This window comes from Dufourea novaeangliae, unplaced genomic scaffold (assembly GCF_001272555.1).
Source record: "Dufourea novaeangliae isolate 0120121106 unplaced genomic scaffold, ASM127255v1 scaffold168, whole genome shotgun sequence".
In the NCBI taxonomy this organism is placed as follows: Eukaryota; Metazoa; Arthropoda; class Insecta; order Hymenoptera; family Halictidae; genus Dufourea; species Dufourea novaeangliae.
Window position 1 is genome coordinate 1,163,581 of NW_015374062.1, and position 24,094 is coordinate 1,187,674.

General features: G+C 33.1%; 5 protein-coding genes across 6 annotated transcripts; 1 reads left to right on the forward strand and 4 right to left on the reverse strand.

Annotated features, from left to right (window-relative positions):
• Positions 1–2,576: 2,576 nt before the first annotated feature.
• On the reverse strand, positions 2,577–6,039 carry LOC107190224 (vesicle-associated membrane protein-associated protein A). Its single transcript, XM_015578994.1, has 6 exons — positions 5,795–6,039; positions 4,436–4,591; positions 4,202–4,308; positions 3,984–4,076; positions 3,751–3,852; positions 2,577–3,660 (listed from the first exon to the last, which is right to left on the reverse strand). Exons 1-6 carry the CDS (start codon positions 5,850–5,852, stop codon positions 3,493–3,495), a joined length of 684 nt encoding a protein of 227 aa, XP_015434480.1. The 5' UTR covers positions 5,853–6,039; the 3' UTR covers positions 2,577–3,492.
• Positions 6,040–6,740: 701 nt separating this feature from the next.
• On the forward strand, positions 6,741–8,097 carry LOC107190159 (methylosome protein 50-like). The gene is made up of 5 exons (XM_015578911.1): positions 6,741–6,852; positions 6,984–7,320; positions 7,392–7,564; positions 7,630–7,822; positions 7,914–8,097. Exons 1-5 carry the CDS (start codon positions 6,741–6,743, stop codon positions 8,095–8,097), a joined length of 999 nt encoding a protein of 332 aa, XP_015434397.1.
• Positions 8,098–9,857: 1,760 nt separating this feature from the next.
• LOC107190265 (staphylococcal nuclease domain-containing protein 1) lies at positions 9,858–14,760 on the reverse strand. Its single transcript, XM_015579042.1, has 9 exons — positions 14,479–14,760; positions 13,878–13,999; positions 13,632–13,774; positions 12,564–13,058; positions 11,984–12,461; positions 11,274–11,904; positions 10,740–11,191; positions 10,498–10,699; positions 9,858–10,432 (listed from the first exon to the last, which is right to left on the reverse strand). The coding sequence occupies exons 1-9, from the start codon at positions 14,527–14,529 to the stop codon at positions 10,328–10,330; spliced, it is 2,679 nt and encodes an 892-aa protein (XP_015434528.1). The 5' UTR covers positions 14,530–14,760; the 3' UTR covers positions 9,858–10,327.
• Positions 14,761–15,823: 1,063 nt separating this feature from the next.
• LOC107190263 (heat shock protein 83-like) lies at positions 15,824–18,608 on the reverse strand. 2 transcript variants are annotated; one of them, XM_015579040.1, is made up of 4 exons: positions 18,510–18,608; positions 18,270–18,412; positions 18,030–18,148; positions 15,824–17,832 (listed from the first exon to the last, which is right to left on the reverse strand). In XM_015579040.1, the coding sequence occupies exons 2-4, from the start codon at positions 18,399–18,401 to the stop codon at positions 15,933–15,935; spliced, it is 2,151 nt and encodes a 716-aa protein (XP_015434526.1). In that variant the 5' UTR covers positions 18,402–18,412; positions 18,510–18,608; the 3' UTR covers positions 15,824–15,932. The 2 variants fall into 2 exon arrangements, with proteins under 2 accessions (XP_015434526.1, XP_015434525.1); XM_015579039.1 differs by having other exon boundaries at positions 18,270–18,608.
• A 1,984-nt stretch (positions 18,609–20,592) lies between these two features.
• LOC107190264 (succinyl-CoA ligase [GDP-forming] subunit beta, mitochondrial) lies at positions 20,593–23,633 on the reverse strand. The gene is made up of 6 exons (XM_015579041.1): positions 23,423–23,633; positions 22,252–22,351; positions 21,582–22,177; positions 21,269–21,403; positions 20,886–21,014; positions 20,593–20,760 (listed from the first exon to the last, which is right to left on the reverse strand). The coding sequence occupies exons 1-6, from the start codon at positions 23,622–23,624 to the stop codon at positions 20,648–20,650; spliced, it is 1,275 nt and encodes a 424-aa protein (XP_015434527.1). The 5' UTR covers positions 23,625–23,633; the 3' UTR covers positions 20,593–20,647.
• Between the last annotated feature and the right edge of the window lie 461 nt (positions 23,634–24,094).

Genomic DNA, 24,094 nt, shown 5'->3' on the forward strand with positions numbered 1-24,094 from the left:
TCGCGGGCACCGGGAGCCCTTCGGGGTGACCTGAAGCTGTCGGGCACTCAGCGGCAAAGCGGAGGGTTAAGGAAGCCCTTGAAATCAATAGCCAGTCGCTACTGCCGCCGCCGCCGCCACCCTGATCAGGCTGCTCTGCGCTGTATCCGCCGCTCCACTCTCTGCCATCCACCTCCCTCCTCATCCTCCTCCTCGTTCCCACGATCCTGATTTATCTGCACCTCCCTACCTGAGGAACTTCTACACCGACTTTAGTTCGCAGTCGAACGTCTCGGTGGTCTCGGTACAAGTGTCGTTCGACCGAGTCCGATTAAAGGGAGCCACGTGCCGATGAAAGAACTGAATTTACATCCCCTACGTTCGCTGTATCCTCCCTCCCCACTCTCTCTAAATGCATTTTATCTATTCTCGTATTAGCGCGCGCATGCCGTGTTATTTAGAATTGGGTGAACTTTGCCCATCCCCTCCTCTGCCAGCCACCGTTCTGTATCGGTGTGTGGGAACACTCCGATAGTTTCTTGAAGGAAAATATTTTTAGCAGTTGCGTGACGCATGAAGGGGGATGATGAATATAAATATCAGCGTATTGTATATTCTTGTCCGCCCCGGTAAGGGTGTTGTTCAGAAGACAAAGTTAGTTTACTGTAGATAGTGAAAGTACAGATTTCGCGGGAATGAATATGTACTCGAAATTTCCGAATTGGAATTGTCAATGAGTTAGAAGAAATCGAATAAATTGAAGATACTGTGCGAGGGATGGATAATGAATTTTTCGATTGATGTACTCTTCTTCTTCGTAGTCTTTTTAAGTATACATGTACTACGTCTGCCTCACCCTTTCCCCTCCTTCTTCGTTCGGTTCGATAGACAAGGAGAAAGTACGCTAGTGCATGTGCACCGAGAAGGTTGCTTGATTATAGCTTGACCTAGACTACTTGGTATCCGCGCAACTATGTACTTCTCGTTCCCCGAAAAGTAGAAGATCCATTCGCAATATTATCCCGCGTGGCCGATCGATTCGTACTATATTTACGCCGGTTTAATATTACGCGGGGATATCGTGTAGCCTTCGTAGTAATTGATTGATGATATTTAAAGTACAGGTATCATTGTGCTGAACGTGATACTTCGGAATTTTATTTGAACGTACGTAGTAAGAAAAATTGAATGCTACATACACAACTGGGAACAATTGTTCTGTACTAGGTTCGATACATATTGCTGTTTGTGTGTCCGTGGCGTATTAATATAATTGCTAATCATACTACAATTTACATAAATTTCAGTCGTACTCGGTTTTTCTTATTTACATAATGGCGACCTTTTTATTCCGTTCTTGTGAGCTGCGTTAACGACATTTTATTCTAGATCGTTACAGTTCGCCTCAGAACAGTAATAAATGTATAATAACATCGTAGTAGAATGGTACAAGAATTCGAACGACCATGGGATAACTCGATGAAAAATGTTTCATTGCAGTCTAATTCTTGGACGAAATGGTGTTGAATATTCGAAGATTATTAATAAGTATAAAGGAAGCCGTTTGCTCGAAAGGTCGTATAATTAATTACCAATGAATTCTTCTTAACGCGCCTGTTGTGTTTTATGTCTACCTACATTTCTGTAATACGTATATATTCGACAATCAGCAGTTTATGATATTTATTTTAAAAACACACGACACGGAGAATCTTCACACGGATACACGTATAGTTACAATATTCCGCTTGTTGTGTTACCTCCCTATATGTCGAATGCTTTGCCCCCTCCTCGTATTTTAAGAGGTACTGGAGCGGATAAAGTGTTAATACCAAGAACAGAAATGCGACGCACTCTCGTTATATGTCATTCGGTGGACCCGAGCGAGTAACATTTAACAAGAGAATACTGCAGTAAAGATATGTAAAACGAGAAAATATTTCAATAGTTCGAATACACGAATATAATTTTTCACGAGTATCATCATTCTACCAGTTACTGATAATCCATTAAATAGTCATCTGAAGTACGATTATAAAATACGATAATGTTTCAAATGTGTTCCAAATCAGGAGCTCGCAGAATGACGAAAATATCTAATGATATATAAAAGTCGGTATTTGATACACGTAATCAACATATAAATAAATGTAGAAATAATAAATATTACAATCTATAGAAGATAAATATTGACATTTGTTTTTTTTTGTTTTTTTTGTACATTTTAACGACTTTAATAATAGCTCACACCAGTATGTACTACAGTTAAATATCTAATTTTCATTAATGGAAGGCGTATAGAAATACTGATACAATGAGACATCAATGAAGCACGAGTAAAATAATATATCGCTCCCTCTATTCCTAAGGCACAGAAATACGAATGTTTATGTATGTGTAATAATAACAAATGTGACCTGCTCGACGTTAACTGTAACATGATGATCTACAAATTTCTTTCAAACATCGATAAACTTGAACGGTTTCATTAAAATGAGATTTCAAGCGGTGCCATATCCATGTACACCATGCTGCACTTCCGGATAGATAAACGATCAATGGCAGAAAGGTACGAAATATTAAAAACGTCCGCCGTGTGACATCCGAGATATCTTTATTTCGAATTTTTATAAGACAAACATAAAGAAATAAAAATACACTGAAGCGTCAAAAAATTTAATGCATTAAATTCCTTATATGATATACCATTGCTGATGGATAGAACCAGCGTATCCAATTTCTGAGTCTCGAACCACTACTATTATAATCAGCCAGCCCCCCTCCCCCTCTTGACTATACGTTAGACATTAATACATTATCCTAAACTGGATACATTATGTACAATCTTACATCGTGTGATTGTTAAGTACGTTTTAGAATGTCGAAAAAAAAAAATTCATTTTGTTTCTCTTTTTCTTTCATTTTTGTTTTTATACAAAGATACAGACTTCCCAAGATAACTGAATTCATTTTCTCTGTAACTGAGTATGTTTGTTTGAAAGATTTATATTTAATAAATTTCGTAATTTCATACATAATTCACTTAGTGGCAACATGGTTTCAAAGACACAGCCGCAAGCAAATTTGTAAAGCGAAAATCCTTTTATAAGAAATCTAGAAACGAAAGAAATGATACACTCGGATGGTATAATATTTCGTTTTAGTTCGTGATGTAATACTAAAACCATTAATATCTTCCGACACTCAATGACAACAAAATTTATCGTTAATTTCTGCGTCTATACTACGACAAATACGATTTGATTTCTTAAAAAAGGATTTAGAAGTTCAATCGCTTTACCAAAATATAAGCACACTCCTGCAGCGAGTTTAATTCTATTATTATAAACCACTACCTGTTCATGTTTATAGTATTTATTATGAACAACCGTGTAATACGATGACTGATTTCGATCTTTCCGATCAGTAAGTGGTAAATGGTAGCAGGGGGGCAGGCTAAGAAACACAGGGGAAGAGGGAATGTGCCAGGTAATGCGGTACTGTAATGGCTGCTCAGATCAGTTTTCCCAACAAGTATCCTACTATGACCATGGCCATGGCAACAATGATATTGGTAGCATTTCGAGGCAATTGGTTACTGCTTTGTGAAGTCAAATCTCTGGCTGCTGCTAAGGGAGCGTCATTACCCATTGCCGTGTTTTGTAATTTCAATAAATCCTCCTACAAATAGAAAGGATTTCCGTATTTATCTAATAAATATATATTTAGTTTATGTACATTTTCTAATAAAATAAGTATTTAATTTCTTACCCTCAACTGCAGATTTTCCTGCCTAAGAATACTCTCCTCTGCCCTAAGCTGACTAAATTGTTCTGCTGCTTTGAATAATTTTTCCTCTGTTAATCTAAGAAGCTAACAAAAAAACAAAAACACTCATCGTTGTATCACTTACATAATATATAATTAATAGATGTAACATAATGAACTGCAAAGTAATTATCATCTTAGGTGATGACTTGATTTTTTTCAACAAGTATACTTACATTTACTTCAGGCACATCAGCCTTGGGTTCAGGATCCTTAAATACACATTTTAACTTTGATTCCATAACTTGTTCTGGCTTTAGATCTTTCCACTTTAAAACACAATGAGAAATCATGATCATAGTTTATGATTATAGAAAATTACTCTAAGGAAAACACATGTACAAGTCTTCAATACTGATATAGTACAATTTAAAAACCTTATAATATTACATACCAGATCAGAATAATCTTCATCATCATCATTTGGAGCTATTATAGCTTGTACCATAAATTTATGTTTATTCTTTTCCGTTGGATCAAAATCAAATGATTGTAGAGTAACTGAAAGGTAAAATTCATAATGCATTAAACTTTCCTATTTATAAGTTTCTTTCTAAACTTCATTTTAGCTTTCATAAATGTATCATCAAACTCTTAAGCTGCCACAGATAGACTATTTCAAACTAACCAGCTATTTGAGAAGTTGCTTTTGGTAGTACACATCCAGCATTTGGACGTACACAATACCTCTTTGGAGCAGTTGTTTTTATTTTAAAGAAAATTTTGTTATTCGTTGGATTAGTTATTGTCATATATGATGTGACCGCTTCCCCTGTGAATGGACCTGAAATATGGTATGAAAATCATTTACCACTTCGAAATGTTAACTTTGTAAAATCTGTAATTTGGCTACTCCATAAATCAAAAACAGAATACATAGATACACAGTAATCAGTAGGATATAATTTTCTTATAAAATACAAACCAAATAGGTCAAAATATGATATGAAAACACATTGTTTACTACAGAATTCATTTGAAAAATTGTTATCTCGTCAATAACAAAATAGCAAAATCCTACGTGAACGTCATTTGCTAAAAGATACTTGTCAAATTTCAAGCATTTGGGTTTTTAACGAATTTATTTAACCATACAAGGGACGAATGAATATGACTCGATAACGACGTAATTAACCATTTCGCTACGACGAGCGACTATAGTCGCTTGCCGTGAAGCGATCTTTGTATATCACGGGTGATTATAGTAGCTCGACACATAGCGCTTCCATTTTTTAAGATAACAGGTATTCAATGGAAATTCTACCAACACTTCTAATCAAGTATGCTTGTATCCCATAATATCAACTGTTTTTCTGTTTTATTACCATAACGACCAGACAATAAACATATCATATTAGGAATGCAGAGTGTACCAGCGTAACTGCGTACGGTGCACGTCTCGTGCAATCGTACTGTAAGATTATTTTTCGGCTGAAACGGCGATAATGAAAGGGTTAAAAGAAATTGTAAAAAATGAAAGAGTTCATTAAAACATCTACAAAACATAGAGGCAAGATGGATATATACATATATATATATATACACATATCATACACATACTTATATATACATATGTGCATGAAAAATAAGCGTATGCAATACAACTCGATGAATATGCTGACTGTATATCTCATGGAAGATGGGACATGAGAGGGGAGACTAAGAATTCAATCGTGACTGTACTTAGCTTTGACAGCGAATGACGTACAACGAATGGGGTTAGGTACGACCAAGAAGGCCGATGTTATCCACTAGGTCGTCGTACGTAATCCTATTTAGTCATAAATTAGAATGCAATAAAATTGGCCAGCGAAGTAAACCTTACGTCATCTTGACAACGTAGCGCACCGTGTGCAGCTCGTGATAACGAACATTACACCTGATCTTGTCATAGAATAAGGAAACTTTGAAGGAAACGAAAGTCGAAGGGGAAAGAAAACGTACAAAGAAAATACGCATGAAAGAATAATTCGTCGTTTAAGCGTACCCATGAACCGTAGTTCGTGTTCCGGTTTGATAATTAAAAGTTGCTGTGCCTTCACCATCCTGCCTGGCAGTCGACCGAATCCTACGGACGATTAGCCGCAACACCCTTGAGTGCGTGAATAAAACAATACGGAACCACGTCTTGAGAGGTTAATCAGCGCTCGTTATGATTTTGCACAACGGCACCGCTGTGTCTCACACTCGCTACTTTCCGGGATTCCGTTGGACTAATTCTGATTTTTGCTCCGAATCGAATACGCATGCGTCACGACGGAAATTATCAGGAGTACAGCCGTTACGTCACGGACAGACGTTACCGCGGTAATCATGTTCGCTACTTTTGCACATCCCGACACTCTTGGAGCGCCGGTAAAAGACGCGCGGTATGAACAATGGAATTCCAAAAGACCACCGACTAGCAGAAATTTTTTTCGCAATGATTGACGTGACCGATTCTGTTTATGTACATACGTGATATTCATCGGACATTGATGAGAATCGTGACGTGACACAATAAATTTTATAAATAATAACATCCCAGTAGATTATGTATTTATAGAATGCGTCATCCACACTGCCGAACAATTTAAACTACTCGGTACAAATGTTCTTGTTTGAATTAAATTGTTTGCAAAAATCTATAATTGAATTTGTTTTCGGCATTTCTGTTGATTTTTCGAAGTATGACTGGATATTTTATTCAATATTACAGATCTGCGATTCACACGGTATTTGTGGTGTGTGTGATTAATAAATCTCGTATCGTGCCATTAAATTTGCCGCGAATACGCATGTGGAGTGGTTGATTTATTTGTGTTTGACGCGGGTACTTGATGTTATATACATAGTCGAAGCCGAAGCAGGTTCAGCACATGGTCAGTCGGCACCAGGCACTGAATTCATATCAAAGTGACGTGATTCGATACAAATACATCTTAAAAAGAATTATGGAGCCCTTAATGGATCCTAATTTAAATGCAGCTGTTTATAGGGACATGACTGCGGCAGACAGGCCGCCTGTTCCTGACAAGAATTTGCAATTTATTTCAATTTATAATGGTAATCATTGTATAGGTTAAATACTTCGTACTTTCATAGTAAAATATGTAACACGTAATGAGAGTGAAGAGATACCTTTTTATATATTTTCTTTTAAACATGGATCTGTTAGAATGATGTTTTATTTACAGAAAAAAGTGCAATTCTTGGAGGTAGTAACATGACAGATCGTTATTGGTGCGGTACTGTTTGGTATTTCAATGATATTTCAGACTTTGACAAAAATAAAGCTGTGGTTGCCACAAAGACTGAAAGTGGTGTGTGCGATGGTGCTCATTTGGAACATGACAAATTTGTAATTTGCGAAGATAGTGGGGTCTTGCAAGTACTAGGTTTAGTTGACGTAGCTGACACAAATTTACAAGAATTACAGTCTTTAGGGTATGCTTGTCTGCATGACAGTAGTCTCTTAACACTTTCTGTATTTCATGATAATGACCATTTAGTTACCGGTGGCATGGATTATTGGTAAGTTATCTTAAATCTTTCATCTAGGATATGTCTGAAAACATCAATACAGAAGTACAATTATATTATAGTATAAAGGTGTGGGACATAGAAGAATTAATTGCAACACATTCATTTGGCTTTGCCCACACAGACATAGTTACTTGTGTTAATGTACAACCTAGAAACAGTTCAGTATTTGTGTCAACTTCATTCGATTGTGAAGCATTGATGTGGGATATAAGACAGTCAAAACCAGCACAGAGTAAGCATCCATAATATAAACTTAAAATTACCTGTAATACTATATATCATTATTTTGTTTTTAAGGTATTTTGAAAAGGGATATTGGTTTGACAGCAGTAAGTTGGAATTCTATAGCAGATCATATTATAGCAATAGGTGCTGACAATGGAGATATTGTATTAGTTGATGTTAGAAAATCAGGTGGTTTAGTATTAGTGGACGCAAATATGTTTCATAGATCAGTACACAAGCTCTTATTTAATCCAAACCCAGAAAGGTAACATAAATAATCAATTTATAATAATCAATTTTTAAAAATTTATGAACTATGTAAGGTAAAATGATATCATGTGCTATTGTATTTTCAGATCGAAAGAATTAGCATGTTGCTGTGATGATATTATTGTGGAAGTACTTAATAAAGATAATTTCTCATCCATATACAAGAATGAAAGTCATACTGATTTTATACGAGGACTGGCATGGTATAAAGACCAATTATTTTCTTGTTCTTGGGATAATACAGTAGGCAAACACACAATACCATTATGATCACTGATTTGTCTTAAAGTATTTTTAATTCAAGTTATACTTTTACTTGTATACTGACATTTTTTTATGTTAATATTTCTGAAACTGATTTTGGTATTATTAAGTGTTATCTGCTTCTACCTTCCTGCTGTTACCTTTTTGGTTACTGTTCCTTTTTGCAATTATAAATATTCTCCTGAAAGTTGATTATTTGCATTCTTTGTAATTTAGTTAATAAAGTTTCTCATAAAACGAATTTTGGTGTAGATATGACTACAGACAATGTATGCAGTTCAGCATGTAAATTATTTGTACTTATGTAATTATCTTCCCTATATTTTTATATTTTTTTACTGTAATACAACACATAAGTATTTAACGATAATATATCTTACATAAAAAGTTAGTACAGAAAATAAGTTTGCCACTCAATTTATTTGTATATTCTTCAATAATTGAGTAACACTAAGTTCATATAGTCAACTTTATATTGTATTAGATCACAAATAGGCATTATAACAAATGAAATGATACTCTGTGTAAAATATATTTTTGTGAAACAATAATAATATAAATAAAAACATTTTACAGTTTATTCTCCATATAACACGACACGTATACGTGTCATTATAAGGAAATTACAAACAGGTCAAATTTCTAAGTTATATAAATGCAGAGACCTGTATACTTTAAAGTTTTTTAATTTTCTTTCTAATAATATTATAACACTAAATGGTTTTTCAAAATTTATACATCCATTTTATGGATAAGCAGAAAGATTATTCTCATACTTATTTGACATAACTGTATATGAATACAATTATCTTAGTAAAGTCTAATATAATTCATCAAACGATTTCATGTCGCAATAGGGAAATTCTAGCATAATAGCTAAAGTAAAGCAAGACAAATTTTTGTGAACTTTATAAAATGACGGTACTAATTAATTCAAAAGTGCCATTCCCTTTTTTATTTGTTTCTATAATATAGTGATTTACTTATGTATTCATCCCAATTATTAAAATATTCAAATAATAAATCCTTTGCACCAGTAAATTCATGAATTCTCGATTAGTACATAAAATTTCATAGATTAAACGGTTATTGATATGCTACCCATCTAATTATTTCCACTGTTTAACTTTTACTTCCTTTGATTATAAACATTCATTGTTCCTTTCATTCTTAAGTTTATATCTTGAAAATTCTGTGCAAAGTTGTAGATATAAATAATCTACATGTTCATTTCTTGTATTGTACATACATGTATATAAATTACATTAATTTAGTTAGATGTCAATTGCTTTCTCTTTTAAAGTTACAATAACTACCTTTCATCTTAGATATTTTTTATGTAAGGAAAATAATAAGTATAGTTTGACATCACATTATTATAACATAATAATGGGAGGATGAATCAGTTACTTGTACATATATAATTGTCTTAGTTTTCTGTGTTCACGGTACGTAACAATATGATGAAAATGGAAAATGTAGTTTTGATTAATAGTTAAGAAACATGTTTTCACAGTAAAGCACTACTTTTTATGTATACAAAGCGGCATCGGTAACTTAGAAGTTTAATAACTGCATATAAATCACGAAAATAATTGGATAATTAATTGTACGAACACATAATTACACACGTGAAGTCCGTTTAAATATCTTGGCAATTTAAGCAATATTTTACTGATGCCACTTTTATTCAAAATATATCTTTTTACTTGATATGAACTCTTACGTACTTAAGTTAAATGAGTATGTTTGACAAAATGTACAATTATGAACTTTTATAATCATTTGTATAATTCATACATAGTGATTTTCAATGCGTCACAAAACACGTACAAAAATGATCTCTTTTTCGCGATTAAAATGTGAACGATTAAAAATAAATTGCACATAGATCACGCAATGTTTCGTTTGTTCATGTACGGTGTTCCTAAAATTCATTAATAACAAAGCTTTACATTGAAATAAAAAATAATGATTGATGAGAATATATTATGCAATATATTATGCCACGGTTCCGTTCAAAAGTTACAAGATTAATGAAATTGTTATGTACAATTCATACTTTTATGTAATGAAATATAATTGCATCGTAATTAATGCAACATGTAACTCTCATATGGACATTTATTAGTTTCTGTAAATCTATGTGATAGATTTTTAGATATTTATTATGCAGTTCATAACATGATTTCTTTTTCCCTGTATCAATCACTTTCCAACCAATCTTTGAGCATTTTTACGATCCAAATTGTTTCTCATCGTCTTCGCGTATATCGCCATATCTCCAAATATTACGCCGGCTGTGTTTTGCATCTTCTTCCGCTTTCTTATATTCTTCAATCTAAAATAAAGTAATAAGTAAAGAAGCGATTAATATAACATTGATTATTTAAAAGATGAACTAACCAATTTAGTAAGTCTCCTGTCACGTTGGTTCTGTACGAGTAATAACCCATCAGAAATTAGTCCCTTCGCAATATCTTCCTTACTAGTAGACTCAACTAATGTTACCGCGGTAACATTATTAAGCTTAAATTCCGTATTCATTAATAAAATTTTGTCCATTACATCTTCCTTAAAGGCTTCAACTGCTGCTTTTTCATCGTCAGTCTGCATATATTTCGGAACATATAGGTATATTATGTATATTGTTTAATGGAAGTGAAACACAAGCAAGAATATGCTCATGAGCATAAGGTTTATCAGTAGCGAATCGCGACGGTAAGTCGGCAATTCTTGAAGCATTAATCGTTTCTCTGTTACCGTAATCAACATAAAATACGCTAGCATTCGTACCAGAGATTTTTTCAATCTTAACTCGGTACCACTGATCATCGCCACTAAATTTGGCAACTGCTAAGTCACCCCTGGTAGGTTTGTAAGCACCCGCAAGTGGAGGATTAGACGACAGCTCTTGACGCAATTGCGAAAGGAAAGTTTCTAACATACTACGTTGATCAACCCTTTGTACGTAAAAGTGAAGATCGTTAGTAACTTCAGAAATCACTACCTCTTGGTAGTCGATCTTTCTTTCCACAACTTCTTTATCATTTTCGTTCTTTTCATTTTCGACTTGTACTTCAACATAATTCTTCCATATCTATAACATATAAAGTACTTAATGTAGCATACATAAATTCGACAAAGTATTTCTTGAATTGTATATTTTTTAAACTGCTTACATTTAGTTTCTTCGTTTTGGCACGTTCTTCGGCTGCTTTAAGCGTCCTAGTTAATTCTCCAAAGTCCGGGAAAGTAACTACTTCTGCGAGACCTTCTTCAACAAGAGAAACCGACATATTTATGTCGTTCACAGTCAACCATCCAATAAAACCGCTTCCCTTTGTTTCTGTACTTTCAACTTTAATTTCCACATCCCTTTGAAAGCAGTGTTCCCTGGTAAAGGCTAATGCTTTTTCCCCATATTCGTCAGCTTTAATTATGCCACCACCTGGAAGCGATCTTTGGCATCTAGGGGTTCTTATACCAGCTAGTACAAACGTAATAAGCTGGTCTTCTTTCGGTAAGAAAAGTTTCAAACGGGAACCGCTGGTGACGAATTCAACCATAGCTTTAATGCCTTGTGCCCGTTTAAAGGATGTCAAGTATGACTTCACTTTGGAGGGATCGTTAGAAACATCCACTAATCTGTGTACAGGAATATCTTTCTTTGCATGTAAACCATGTTGCGATTTTTCCGCTCTACTTTCAGCAATTTGTAACAAATTGTAATGGGATGACCTTTGATCGTCATTTTGTCTGTATTTAATCACTCTCACCAAACCTCGTGCAACCAATGCTTCCGCGATATTTCTAAATGAAGAATTATAAAAATTAATAACAATCATTGTAATAAGTAATATTAATTTCAAAAAAGTGTTGAATCACATACGTTTTACCACAAGTAACAGTGCAACATAACTTTTCCGGGAAATTATCTCTGGCTGGTTGAGTATAATCCACTACAACTTTTACGTTTTTTCTGATGAATTTTTCACGAAGAAATTCACGAGCCTCTAACATCCATGGGATATCATAGAGAGGCTTAAAATCTTTTCTTCCCGCGTTATTGGGTTCTTCATTTGTTTTTTTTTCTCTGGACGGTGGTCGAATACTGCTCAAAAAGACTTTCTTGTTTTCTCCATTTTGTGTCCTGATTATAAGCGCGTCTGCATTTACAATCTCAACAACAGTGCCAGTGAACTCTATTTGTGGGCCTGACGGTTTGTAATCTTTCCACAAACGCAAACGTGCTTCTTTCGCAGCTTTTTCTGCAAGATAAAGCTTTTCTGCACCAGCTCTACTATTACCAATCGACCAATCTTGACACTTGGCAAACCCTTCATTCAATAAAATTTCTGCAATATTTCCTATCGAATGAAAGAAAGTTTGTAATTATTTGACTAATTATAAGAAACTAAATTACAAATCATATTTCACTTACTTAAATCGGTTTAACAACGAATACCAACCTTTTGGGTGAAGAATACTTCCAATGAAATTGTTATTATTAACCGATTCAAGTACAACTTCAACATCTCTGTGTAGAAGACGCGATTCTACGAAATATCTTGCTTCATCCGCATACGGATCACCTGTTGAATTTTCGCGTCTTCCGTTCGGCCATCCAGGACATCGAACACCTGATATCATTAATACTATGTTATAGTAATCAGGTAGCAAAAGTGCTTTCACTGTTGAACCGTCAAAAACAAATTCGATGATAGCCTTCACCGGCTTCTTTCCAAATTTCTCAACTAATTTTCGAGGATCATCTATTGTCCATTTCACATTGCGCACATGCTCAGAACTTGGAGACTCTGACCATTTTCCTTTCTTAGCCGTTTTAGCTCCGTTTTCCAGCTCGATCAGTCGTGTCTGTTCTGGGCTAGGATTTCGAGTGTCTTTTTTTACAGTTACCAAACCCTCAGAAACTAATGTTTCAATGATATTTTCTCCATTTCTATCTGTAAGTACAACAAATTTTATCGGATTAATCCTTAATAAATTATAATGTAGAGTGTACAAGGTGTTCAGAAACGAATGGAAGAAACTTTGAAATCTTATACATGACAAAATAAGACGAAAATTAAGAATAACAAAATTGCCCTTGGACAGTCGTTTTTTGTGTGCATGGTTTTCTCAAGACATAAGGAGTATGTGAACTGTTTTGTGGATAACATTTCTCATATGACTCATTCTTGTAGACAGTTTTGTTTATGAAGGAGGAATTTACCCCTTCACACGAGAATCATATAAGTCGAATTTTAATGTGCCTTAATGTGACTTTTTATAGTATTGCAAAACCGTATTCTGCTACAAAGCATTGTGAAATTTGCTTCTGCTTTGACGCGGTAAGCTTCCAATATTTATATGTTTTTTGACTATACGAATTTTTACATATTTATAACTAAAAACGAAGACCCAAAAGCAACTTTGTTATGCTTGAACTTCATCTTATTTTGTCATGCAGTATCACACCTTGTATTTTCTCCCATGTGTGGCCGAAAATCATGTATAAATAAATTTACTTAATGTACCTTTTCCTAGCCACACAGTACCATAAGTTCGATTTGTATTAATTGATTTCTCTGTAACAAAAGCTACATCTTGACCAATAAGCTTTTTTCGTAAATATTCTCTTGCTTCCCAGGCATATGGTTCATCCCTACTTTCGTCAGTGCTGCAAAATTCATATTTTTAATATTTTTGAAATCATAAATGAGTTTGAAAGAAATTTTGAAATAATTTATTTATTAGTAACTATGTAATAATATTGTATATACCTGTCATTTCCTTTCCATCTCTCCAGTTTTGGAGCAGTAACATTACAAAGGGTAATTGTCATTTCAGGAGGCGGGCCACCCATAGGCTGACCACGGATAACAATGGTATCTCCAGAAGTAACCTTAAAATATAAAATTCTACATTGAAAAACAAGGTAAACAAATTTATTTGTAAACCATAATATATTATTATTTATGATATTAGCATGGCACTGTACAATATTATACTTTTCATAGAAGATTGTAAGAATAAAGGTGAACTTTATTTAGGACGTTTAAAAATGCAACAACATAAACCAAAGAATATGCTAAGTAATTATATAGTCGTTGATATGATGTAAAATATATTCTTACGAAAGTCGTAGATATCTACAAGCTAATTAGTTTGTTACTATTAAGAAAGATCACGTATAGAACGAAAATACTTGAATGCAAGGACCATATGTTTTCGGTACAGATCTTTCGCTCCAACTGTGTTAAATACGTTCACATGGACGTCAAAATATTAGGTTATATATAGCAGCAATCACATAAGTTGTATTTATATTCTTCTGATAAATTCGCTGAGAAACGGATTCCTGCAAAATTCAAGGCACCTTACCTGTTTTACTACTCCGTTTCTTGGTTTCACTTGCCCCTGGGGTGCGCTCATCGTGTCGTTCGTTTACTACGTTAAGCACCAAGAAAAAATCTATAATTTCCCAGTCAATACTTTCCTGGGTGAACTATTAGATGAACAGAATTTGTCTGCGCTTAAATCTTTACCTTCTTCGTAAATATTCGTCAGAAATTCAAGAAAAATTTGACATGTTGGACCGGAGTGGAGAAACTCACGCTTTCCACGTATTGTGGAAGAGTCGGCACGAGCGCAATCTACACAGAAACATCGTCCAAGTACGTTTGATTTGGTGGTGATGTGGCAACACGCAATACTTCGACAACCAGCAGTGTCGCGCTCTATCGGTCAACCCGCACCGATATCTTGATCGGTAGGAAAAATATTAATATTTTCATCTTAAAACAACACGTGTCAAATATTTCCAGAGACTTTACACCAGTATTATTTTGGTTACAGTATTACATTGATTATGTCATACTGAAATCGAAATTTTTCATACTGAAAAACACTAACAGCACAGTTTAAGTATGTGATAAAATCAAGAAACAATTTACCGGTATCATTTTAGTTTTCACCTAACCAATACATTTTTTTTAAACTGTGCATTTACGTTTCGCCTTGACTGAATAAAATATATATATATGTATAAATTAAAAAAATATTGATATACTTAATCATAAGTCACATAAATCACAAAGCTATGAAAGATTACAGAGCAACAAATCTTGTGTCCTACTGGCGAAGTTTTGCTGCATATACACATACACATAATATAAATATATATTTGTTACTTGTTGGGTCTAGTTTAATATATCTATGGTGTTTATTCGTCAGACCAACTGAATGGATAATCTGGACAACTAACGGAAATAGAATTCCTTTTTCAAAAATGTATTCTTAAAAATAAATTATGGCTTTGTATTATTAAAAATTCGTTTTTTACATTTTACGTAAAATTACTTTGTGAGAAGTTTTTCTATTTAAACACAAGAGGGTCAAAGGAAGTACACTTCTTTAAATATTTAAGGATAATTTATTTCGCATGAAATCGTAATGATCTTAATTATCAAACTACATGACAGTTTCGTAATGGAATGATGAAAGTGTGAAATAAAATTAAAATAATGTACGAGTACAACAGAAATCACAACGAAGTCACATAAAAAATGTTATTAAAAAAAAATGAATTTTAAGACAGAATTAAGTAGCAGACTTTAACTAAAGAGCAGTATTATAGAATGCATAAAACTCTTCCTATTTATACATTATATTTATTAAATAAATACAGATTTTGCAATGCAAAGTAAGCATGGCACTTAATTCTGTCAAATGAGAACAAATAAAAAAAATTATTAATGCTAAGTAATTTGTAACAGTCTTCTTTCTACATTCTATAAGTCTTTGGATTTAGTTCAGTAATTTTATTTGATATGGTCCTAATCTACTTCTTCCATCCTGGATGCTTCTTCTGAATTACCTTCTAGTGGAGGAACTTCTGTGTCCATCTTTTCTTCTTCTACATTTACTGTCTCGTCTTCGTCAAAGCCAAGACCCAGCTTGATCATTCTATATATTCTGGATGCATGTACTTGTGGTTCTTCTAAAGCAAAGCCAGAGGACAACAGTGCTGTTTCGAAGAGAAGCATTACAAGATCTTTCACAGACTTGTCATGCTTGTCTGCTTCAGCCTTCTGTCTCAAATTTTCCATGATGGGGTGGTCTGGGTTGATTTCCAAGTGTTTCTTGGCAGTCATGTATCCCATTGTCGATGTGTCTCTGAGAGCTTGTGCCTTCATTATCCTTTCCATGTTTGCTGACCATCCATATTGTGATGTAACAATACAGCATGGAGAATCAACTAACCTATTAGATACAACAACTTTCTCCACCTTCTTATCCAGAATCTCTTTCATAACTTTGCAAAGATTCTCAAACTTAGCCTTATCTTCTTCGCGTTTCTTCTTCTCTTCCTCATCTTCTGGAAGCTCCAAACCTTCTTTTGTTACAGATACCAGCTGTTTTCCATCAAATTCTTTGAGTTGCTGTACAGCATATTCATCAATAGGCTCTGTCATGTACACTACTTCAAAGCCACGTTTTCTAACCCTTTCGACGAATGCACTATTAGCTACTTGCTCTCTGCTTTCACCAGTTATGTAGTAGATGTGTTTTTGATTCTCCTTCATTCTGCCAACATATTCCTTCAATGAACACATTTCATCACCAGAGGCAGATGTATAATACCTTAGCAACTCTGCGAGTTTTTTCCTATTCTGACTATCTTCATGAATACCTAATTTCAAATTCTTGCTAAATTGTTCATAACATTTCTTATAGTTTTCCTTATCTTCTGACAATTCCTCGAAAAGTTCTAAACATTTTTTGACAAGATTCTTCCTGATAACTTTAAGAATTTTATTCTGTTGCAGCATTTCACGAGAAATGTTTAATGGAAGATCTTCACTGTCCACAACACCTTTGATAAAGTTAAGATATTCAGGAATAAGGTCTTCACAGTTCTCCATAATGAAGATCCTACGTACATATAACTTGATGTTGTTCTTCCTCTTCTTGTTTTCAAAAAGGTCGAAGGGAGCACGTCGTGGAATAAAAAGCAACGCGCGGAACTCCAACTGACCTTCTACAGAAAAGTGTTTCACAGCCAAATGGTCCTCCCAGTCATTGGTCAAACTCTTATAAAATTCACCGTATTCTTCTTGAGTAACATTATCTGGGTTTCTCGTCCAAATTGGTTTTGTCTTGTTGAGTTCTTCATCTTCAGTATACTTTTCCTTAATTGTCTTTTTTTTCTTTTTCTCATCCTTTGATTTCTCCTCATCCTCACCTTCTTCTACATCTTCAATCTTAGGCTTTTCATCTTGATCCTCTTCTTCTTCTTTCACTGGTTCTTCTTCTTCATCGTCACTCAATTCCTTGTCTCTCTCTTTTTCAACAACAAGTATAATCGGGTAGCTAATGAATTGTGAGTGTTTTTTAACAATTTCTTTAATTTTTGATTCTTCTAAGTATTCTGTCTGATCTTCCTTGATGTGTAAAATTATCTTTGTACCCCTTCCAATTGGTTCGCCATTGTCTGGACGGACTGTGAATGAACCACCAGCAGAAGACTCCCACAAGTATTGTTCATCGTCATTGTGCTTAGAGACAACGGTAACTTTGTCGGCAACTAAATAAGCAGAGTAGAAACCCACACCAAACTGACCAATCATAGAAATGTCTGCACCAGCTTGAAGAGCTTCCATGAATGCCTTTGTGCCTGACTTGGCAATGGTACCCAAATTGTTTACAAGATCAGCCTTGGTCATACCAATGCCACTGTAATAAATAAAATTTAAGTACTTATTTGCTCTTTCATAAGACATTATGAAGAAAGAATTTTTCGAATATAAATGTGAAACTAAATTTTCAAATTTCTCAAAGTAACATTATTAGATATTATCATTTAAATTTGAAACATCGATCAAAAACAATTTTATTTACAAAAATAGTATATAAAGAAACATGGTACTTACGAGTCAAGAACGGTTAAAGTGCGGTCATTCTTATTAGGAATGATCTTAATGAACAGTTCTTTGCATGTGTCTATTTTGGATGGATCAGTAAGGGACTCATAGCGGATTTTATCTAAAGCCTGCAACAAAAAGTCAAGAATACGTTAATTTCAGTTTTTTCTGGAGTAGAATCGAATCGGTGTAAGTTGAAATTTGGTTAAAATTCTTCAAGTAAATATATGTAAGGAAAATGTCACTTACATCAGATGAGTTTGAGATTATTTCACGAAGAAAGATTTCTTTGTTCGAGTAGAAAGTGTTGATTATCAAGCTCATTAACTGTGCAATTTCAGCCTGGAAGGCGAAGGTCTCAACTTCGTCGGCTTCAGTCATCGTTATGTCTTCTGGCATTTTCGTTATTTAATAAGATATAAATTAGTAGTGAAACACAAAAACACGATAGAACAGCTGCACTGCACTAATTTCAATGTTTATTCTTACGTGTATTCACTAAATAAATGTAACTTTCCGCACTGGTCCTCGCAATCAACTTCTCGCGCAGTCACTTTTAAGACTATTGAATACTGCCGCCCTGCAGTCGCTTTTATCGAGCTTTGAAGATTCTAGAAGCCGTCCGCCGGATGTTCATTCCTTTTCTGGAACATTCTGTCGATTGCGTTACTATAATAAATAATTAACGACGCAAATTCGCATATTACTTAATAAACACCGCTTCTAAAATTCATTGTGTTAATTTAAAAACTACCTTATGCATGAAATAGTGAACGATTAGTGCAGAAAGATAAAACGAAGTTACATACATAGTTGTTTCTGATCACAGTCACGTAGTAATCGGAAGTAGCGACATGGCTGTCATGTCTCTAGAAACATCGGGATATCTCACAGCCTAGAATTAAAAGAAGCTTATACGGTAAATGCTAAAAATTGGAACGATGACGCGTATATCTATATACGTGAACCAAATGCATACAGGATTCTATGCATCACTAACATAACATTTTTCCGAGTGTCATATTTCTTGCTAGATATGTTGAATCTTTACAATACATATTTTTGATTGTGTAGCCTGTAGTTTTAAAATCATTTTATTTTTTCATTGTAGTTGTAAGGTATGTTTAACAGACACAAAATGTTTTCTGAATTATCAAATAGACAACAGAAACGACGTATTTAGGAATACATATTATAAATTTGATATTTCTCTAATTTCAAATAGTATTAATAATTTACAAATTAATTACTCTCATTTTAGTTTTTCCTATTACAGATGTGGTACAATGTAAATATGGATGTACCGAACTGAAAAAAACTAACAAAAAAAGAAAAGTAGACGAACATAATTAAAAATATATATCTTCCATTTAAAAATTAAATAAATCTCATTTTTCTTATCAGTCAGTACAATCATTTTACATTTTTAAATTTGCATAAACAATTTAAAATGAATATGCTTTTAATGCTCAAGGATCACTAGTAATTTTAGTAGTTTTTTAGCATATTTATTTAAAATTGTTTTTGCAAAATTACAATTCCCATTTCCAATTCCTTTCACAATTAGATAACAAAACGATAACCTAAGGATATCTGAATGTTGTCGTTCACGATTCCTAAAATAATATCTTTGAGATATCCTTTCGATGCTATTAGTTATTTTATCACACACACGGGGTCTCTTACGCATACTCCGGGGGTTCTATGACCCTACTTTCTCACACACGGAGTCTCTTACGCATATTTCGGGGGTTCTATGACCCCACTTATCAAGCTACTACACAGTACATCGGCATCATTATGGATCACCCCCACCACGGGAGTTTCCAGATCCGTGTATAAGCATACGACTGTGCTTGCTACTACTTGTTACCACTTGCTGCCAGCTGCCAGCTGCCACTTGCTACCAGTTGCTACCAGTTGCTACCACTTGCTACCACTTGCTACGAACGGGAGAGAGGTAGAGGGTACCCAAGGGTACCATATTCGACTTGAACACCGATCGATTTTGAAAGTCAATCGGATGCCAAAAAAGGATTTTTTAAGAATGTTCACTAATAATTATAACATTTAGAGTTTATTTTGGGGTCGCCTGCAACCCCACATTGTTACGTACGCTCAAAAACCGTATGTAAAAAAAGTATGCTCAGAAATAAGAAAGGTGTTTTCTAGTTTCTTTTTCTTTCTTCTTAAAATCTGAATGTGGAATGACCATAAAAATACGTTTTTTAAAAAAATATAAAAATTTATATGTATTATACAATTAAATTTATTTAAGATGTATAAAATTGTACAGCTTCAGGTTGTAAAAATCTTTATAATTTACATAGTAAATGGATAAAAAAATGCAAGTAATTCTTATCAATATTAATAACCTTTAATCAAATCAACAATAATCAATTTGAAATGGTAACTTTATTAAATCTTTTGAATTGAAAAATTGAACAAAATATATTAAAATAATAAATTTGAAGAACAAAATTATGTACGAAAAAAGAATAAAAAATTTGTCTAATACTTTTAATATATTTAAAAATTTCTTAAGTCCTTTATTTTTAACTGTTTCGTTGTATTTTTAGTATATTTCCAGGCTTAAAAAAAGATAGTAATATGTGAGATTAGGAAGTTTATAATTTTACAGAACTGACTGCCTTTTTAGCTGCTTCATCCAAATCATTTGCTGTAATAATTGGTAAACCACTTTCTGCAAGAAATTTCTTTGCTTCTTTTACATTTGTGCCTGGTTTAAAAAGAATCATCTTTTAAAAATCATATCAAAATAAATAAGAAATTGTAATGAAAGTTGAAGAGTATGGTTGTCTTATATATGAATGGAATATTATACATGAATGTAAAAATAATTACCTTCTAATCTGACAACAAGAGGAATTTTAAGTTGCAAATTACGAAATGCTGCAGCAATTCCTTTGGCTATTGTAGCACAATTTACAATACCTCCAAATACATTCACAAGAATTACTTTGACTTTTGGATCTACATGTATCAGAGAGACAAATAAAATTATTTCGAAAACAATTCTTAAACTTATGAAAAAAATACTTGTTTTTTAGATTACTAATTGTGCAATAACAGGAACTGTAATAACATATACAACATAAGCTAAATATATTTATGTAATTGTTGCTAAAAGTAGTCATAATATAATAACCTTTATGATATGCTTTCTTATAATTAATTAGCAAACCTTATTAATAATTAGCTACATTAATACTTGTCATTGCACAGACCTTCACTGAGTATCCTAAATGCTTGATAAACCTGATCTTCTTTAACACTTCCACCTACATCCAAAAAGTTTGCTGGAGATCCACCATTTAGTTTAATTATATCCATAGTTGCCATTGCTAACCCAGCTCCATTAACTAAACATAATGTATAATGTTAAATTCTGAATAAGTTAAAATTAAATGTAACTCTTTTGTCTTTTTTTATAAACATGTTATGATTACTGTTAGTAGAATTTTGTAGTACTCTGCCTAAATTTCTCCTAATTAAAATACAGTAAAATAATTAACAATTTATTTACGTAATACATGATACCTAAACATCCTATATTGCCATCCATACTAATATAATTTAGGTTAAACCGTGATGCATCTGCTTCTCTTGGATCCTTTTCATCACTATCCTCTAAAGCAAACAAATCCTGTTGTCGAAATTGAGCATTATCATCAAATGCAATTTTTGCATCAACTGCTACCACTTGCTTATCTGTGGTCTCAACCAAGGGGTTAATTTCTACTTGCAAAGCATCAATATCTACAAAGAGTTTCCATAAATTTTTTAATTCAAATATTGCCTTCTCCTGCACATCTGGATGTGTAAAGCCCAGGAAAGTGCTAACGTCTTTAGCTATATCATCATCAATCCCATGATATATATCGAGTGATACTGTTTTTATCAACTCTGGATTCGTTTTAGCAACTGTTTCAATATCTATACCACCTGCCGGTGAAGCAATTAATACCGGACCATTGTACTGTCTATCCATAAGAATACAAACATATGTTTCTTGTTTAATATTTACAGACTCAGCGATCATAATCTTGTGTACCAATATTCCATCTTCTGAGGTCTGTTTTGTAATTAGACGATGACCTAACATATTTTTCACAACTTCTACAACTGCTGTACGGCTATTAACAGAAGTACAATAAGTAACACATACGTATTTCCCATATTGCATTATATACTATTTATTGATACGTACTCTTTTGTAACATGCACACCTCCTTTGAAACCATTATCAAACCATCCTTTCCCACGACCGCCAGCTAATACTTGAGCTTTTATAACAAATTCATCAGCACCTAATAATCAAAATAAAGTTTTCAATTAATGTACAACTAGAATGATAGAAGCATATATGGAACAGCCCAACACAAAACAGTGGCAAGTTGTTTTTAACACTACTAGGTGTTTGTTTATACATTGTGATACTGTGACATTATAATTAATAAACACAGTGCATCATACAATATTTCAGTTGCTTTTGCACTAAGTCATTATGAATTCATAACTACTTCTCTACATCTATTGTTATTATTGTATACCCTCCATACAATGAATATCTTTTATTGTGCTAAAGATTATATCTATCCAAGTGTTTTCCATAAATTGTTAAAAAATTCTCAATCGCATGAAAAATGTGTGCATTGAGATAGAAACTTGTGTTGCAAATAAATATTTTTTACATAGTATAATATTATTGGGATCGTTTGTTATGTAAAAATAAACTAAAATATTAAATTATATAAAAAAGGTATATTAAATTTTATATTCTACAAACATGACAGCCTGTTTAAAAAAAGATTGCTATAAAAAGAGGATAAATATTCATCATTGAAGCCATATTATACAATTATTGTGTGTGTGTAAGAATATAATACAAAAAAAGTAATCACTAGAATACTTTATAGACTACTGTAAGAATTTATTACAATATCCTACATATCTTATGATAATATCGATTATAAATCTCAGTAGATCTTACAAATCTTCTTAAGTTTTTAATGGTTAATATAATGAAACTTTTATATAAAGCACTTTGTATAAGTTACTATCAATTACTATAGCCTAATATAGTTTAATCCTATATTAACAGTTTTTACAACGATCAAACATAAGACACTGTAGTATGTTTTAATTTTAACAGGATGTGTAATATTGGTTGTTAATGAGACCATTAATTTAAAAATCATATACACCTCATAGAAGCAATACTATTTTCTGGATAAAATAATCACCTTGCTAACTTATCCATACAAAGAAAAATCAAACTGGAATATTGAAACTAATATTAACATTGTGTGTGAAAGGGAAATTGATTGCATAAATTATTAGATAAACTAAATGTACAATAAGTAACAGTAAATACTAACTTAATTTTTCTAATGCAGAATTTGCTTTATTTAAATCATCAACAATAGCAAAATTTTGTACAGAAATTCCACAATCTCTAAGAAGTTCTTTACTTTGGTATTCAAGTAAATTTAAATGCCTTTTTTGCTTAGTACTTATATTTAAAGTTTTTCTCAGAACCTCAACTGAATTCAGAGATTTTTTACAAGCAATTCGCAACATGTTTAACCTTGTTGTTAGCACTTCACGAAATATCAATCAAATTTATTTGGCCGAAAAATTCTCAAAATCGTTTACGAATTAAAGTCACGCTAAGACACACTAGTCTCTATTTAAAGAATATATTTGTTACAAGTTTACATGCAACGTTTTATCATTTGTATCTTTGCAATAATTTCCGGTTCCTAAATTTAACTACGCTGTGGTATTATCTTCAATATATTCTATATATTTAGGCGATAGAGTGCGTAGCAGTAGGCATCTTTGTTGTTTGTGTTATACATAAATATACGAGGTGGTCTACCAAAAGACAAACACATAAATGTCTACTTATGTTAGACATAAAATTATGAAAATATGTTTTGATACATAGTTGTACCACCGACTAGGTATAGAATAGACCTATCATCCAATGCTTTTTTCTGTCCCACGTTCATAGGGCTACGTAACCCTGTTACCATTTTAGTGTCAAT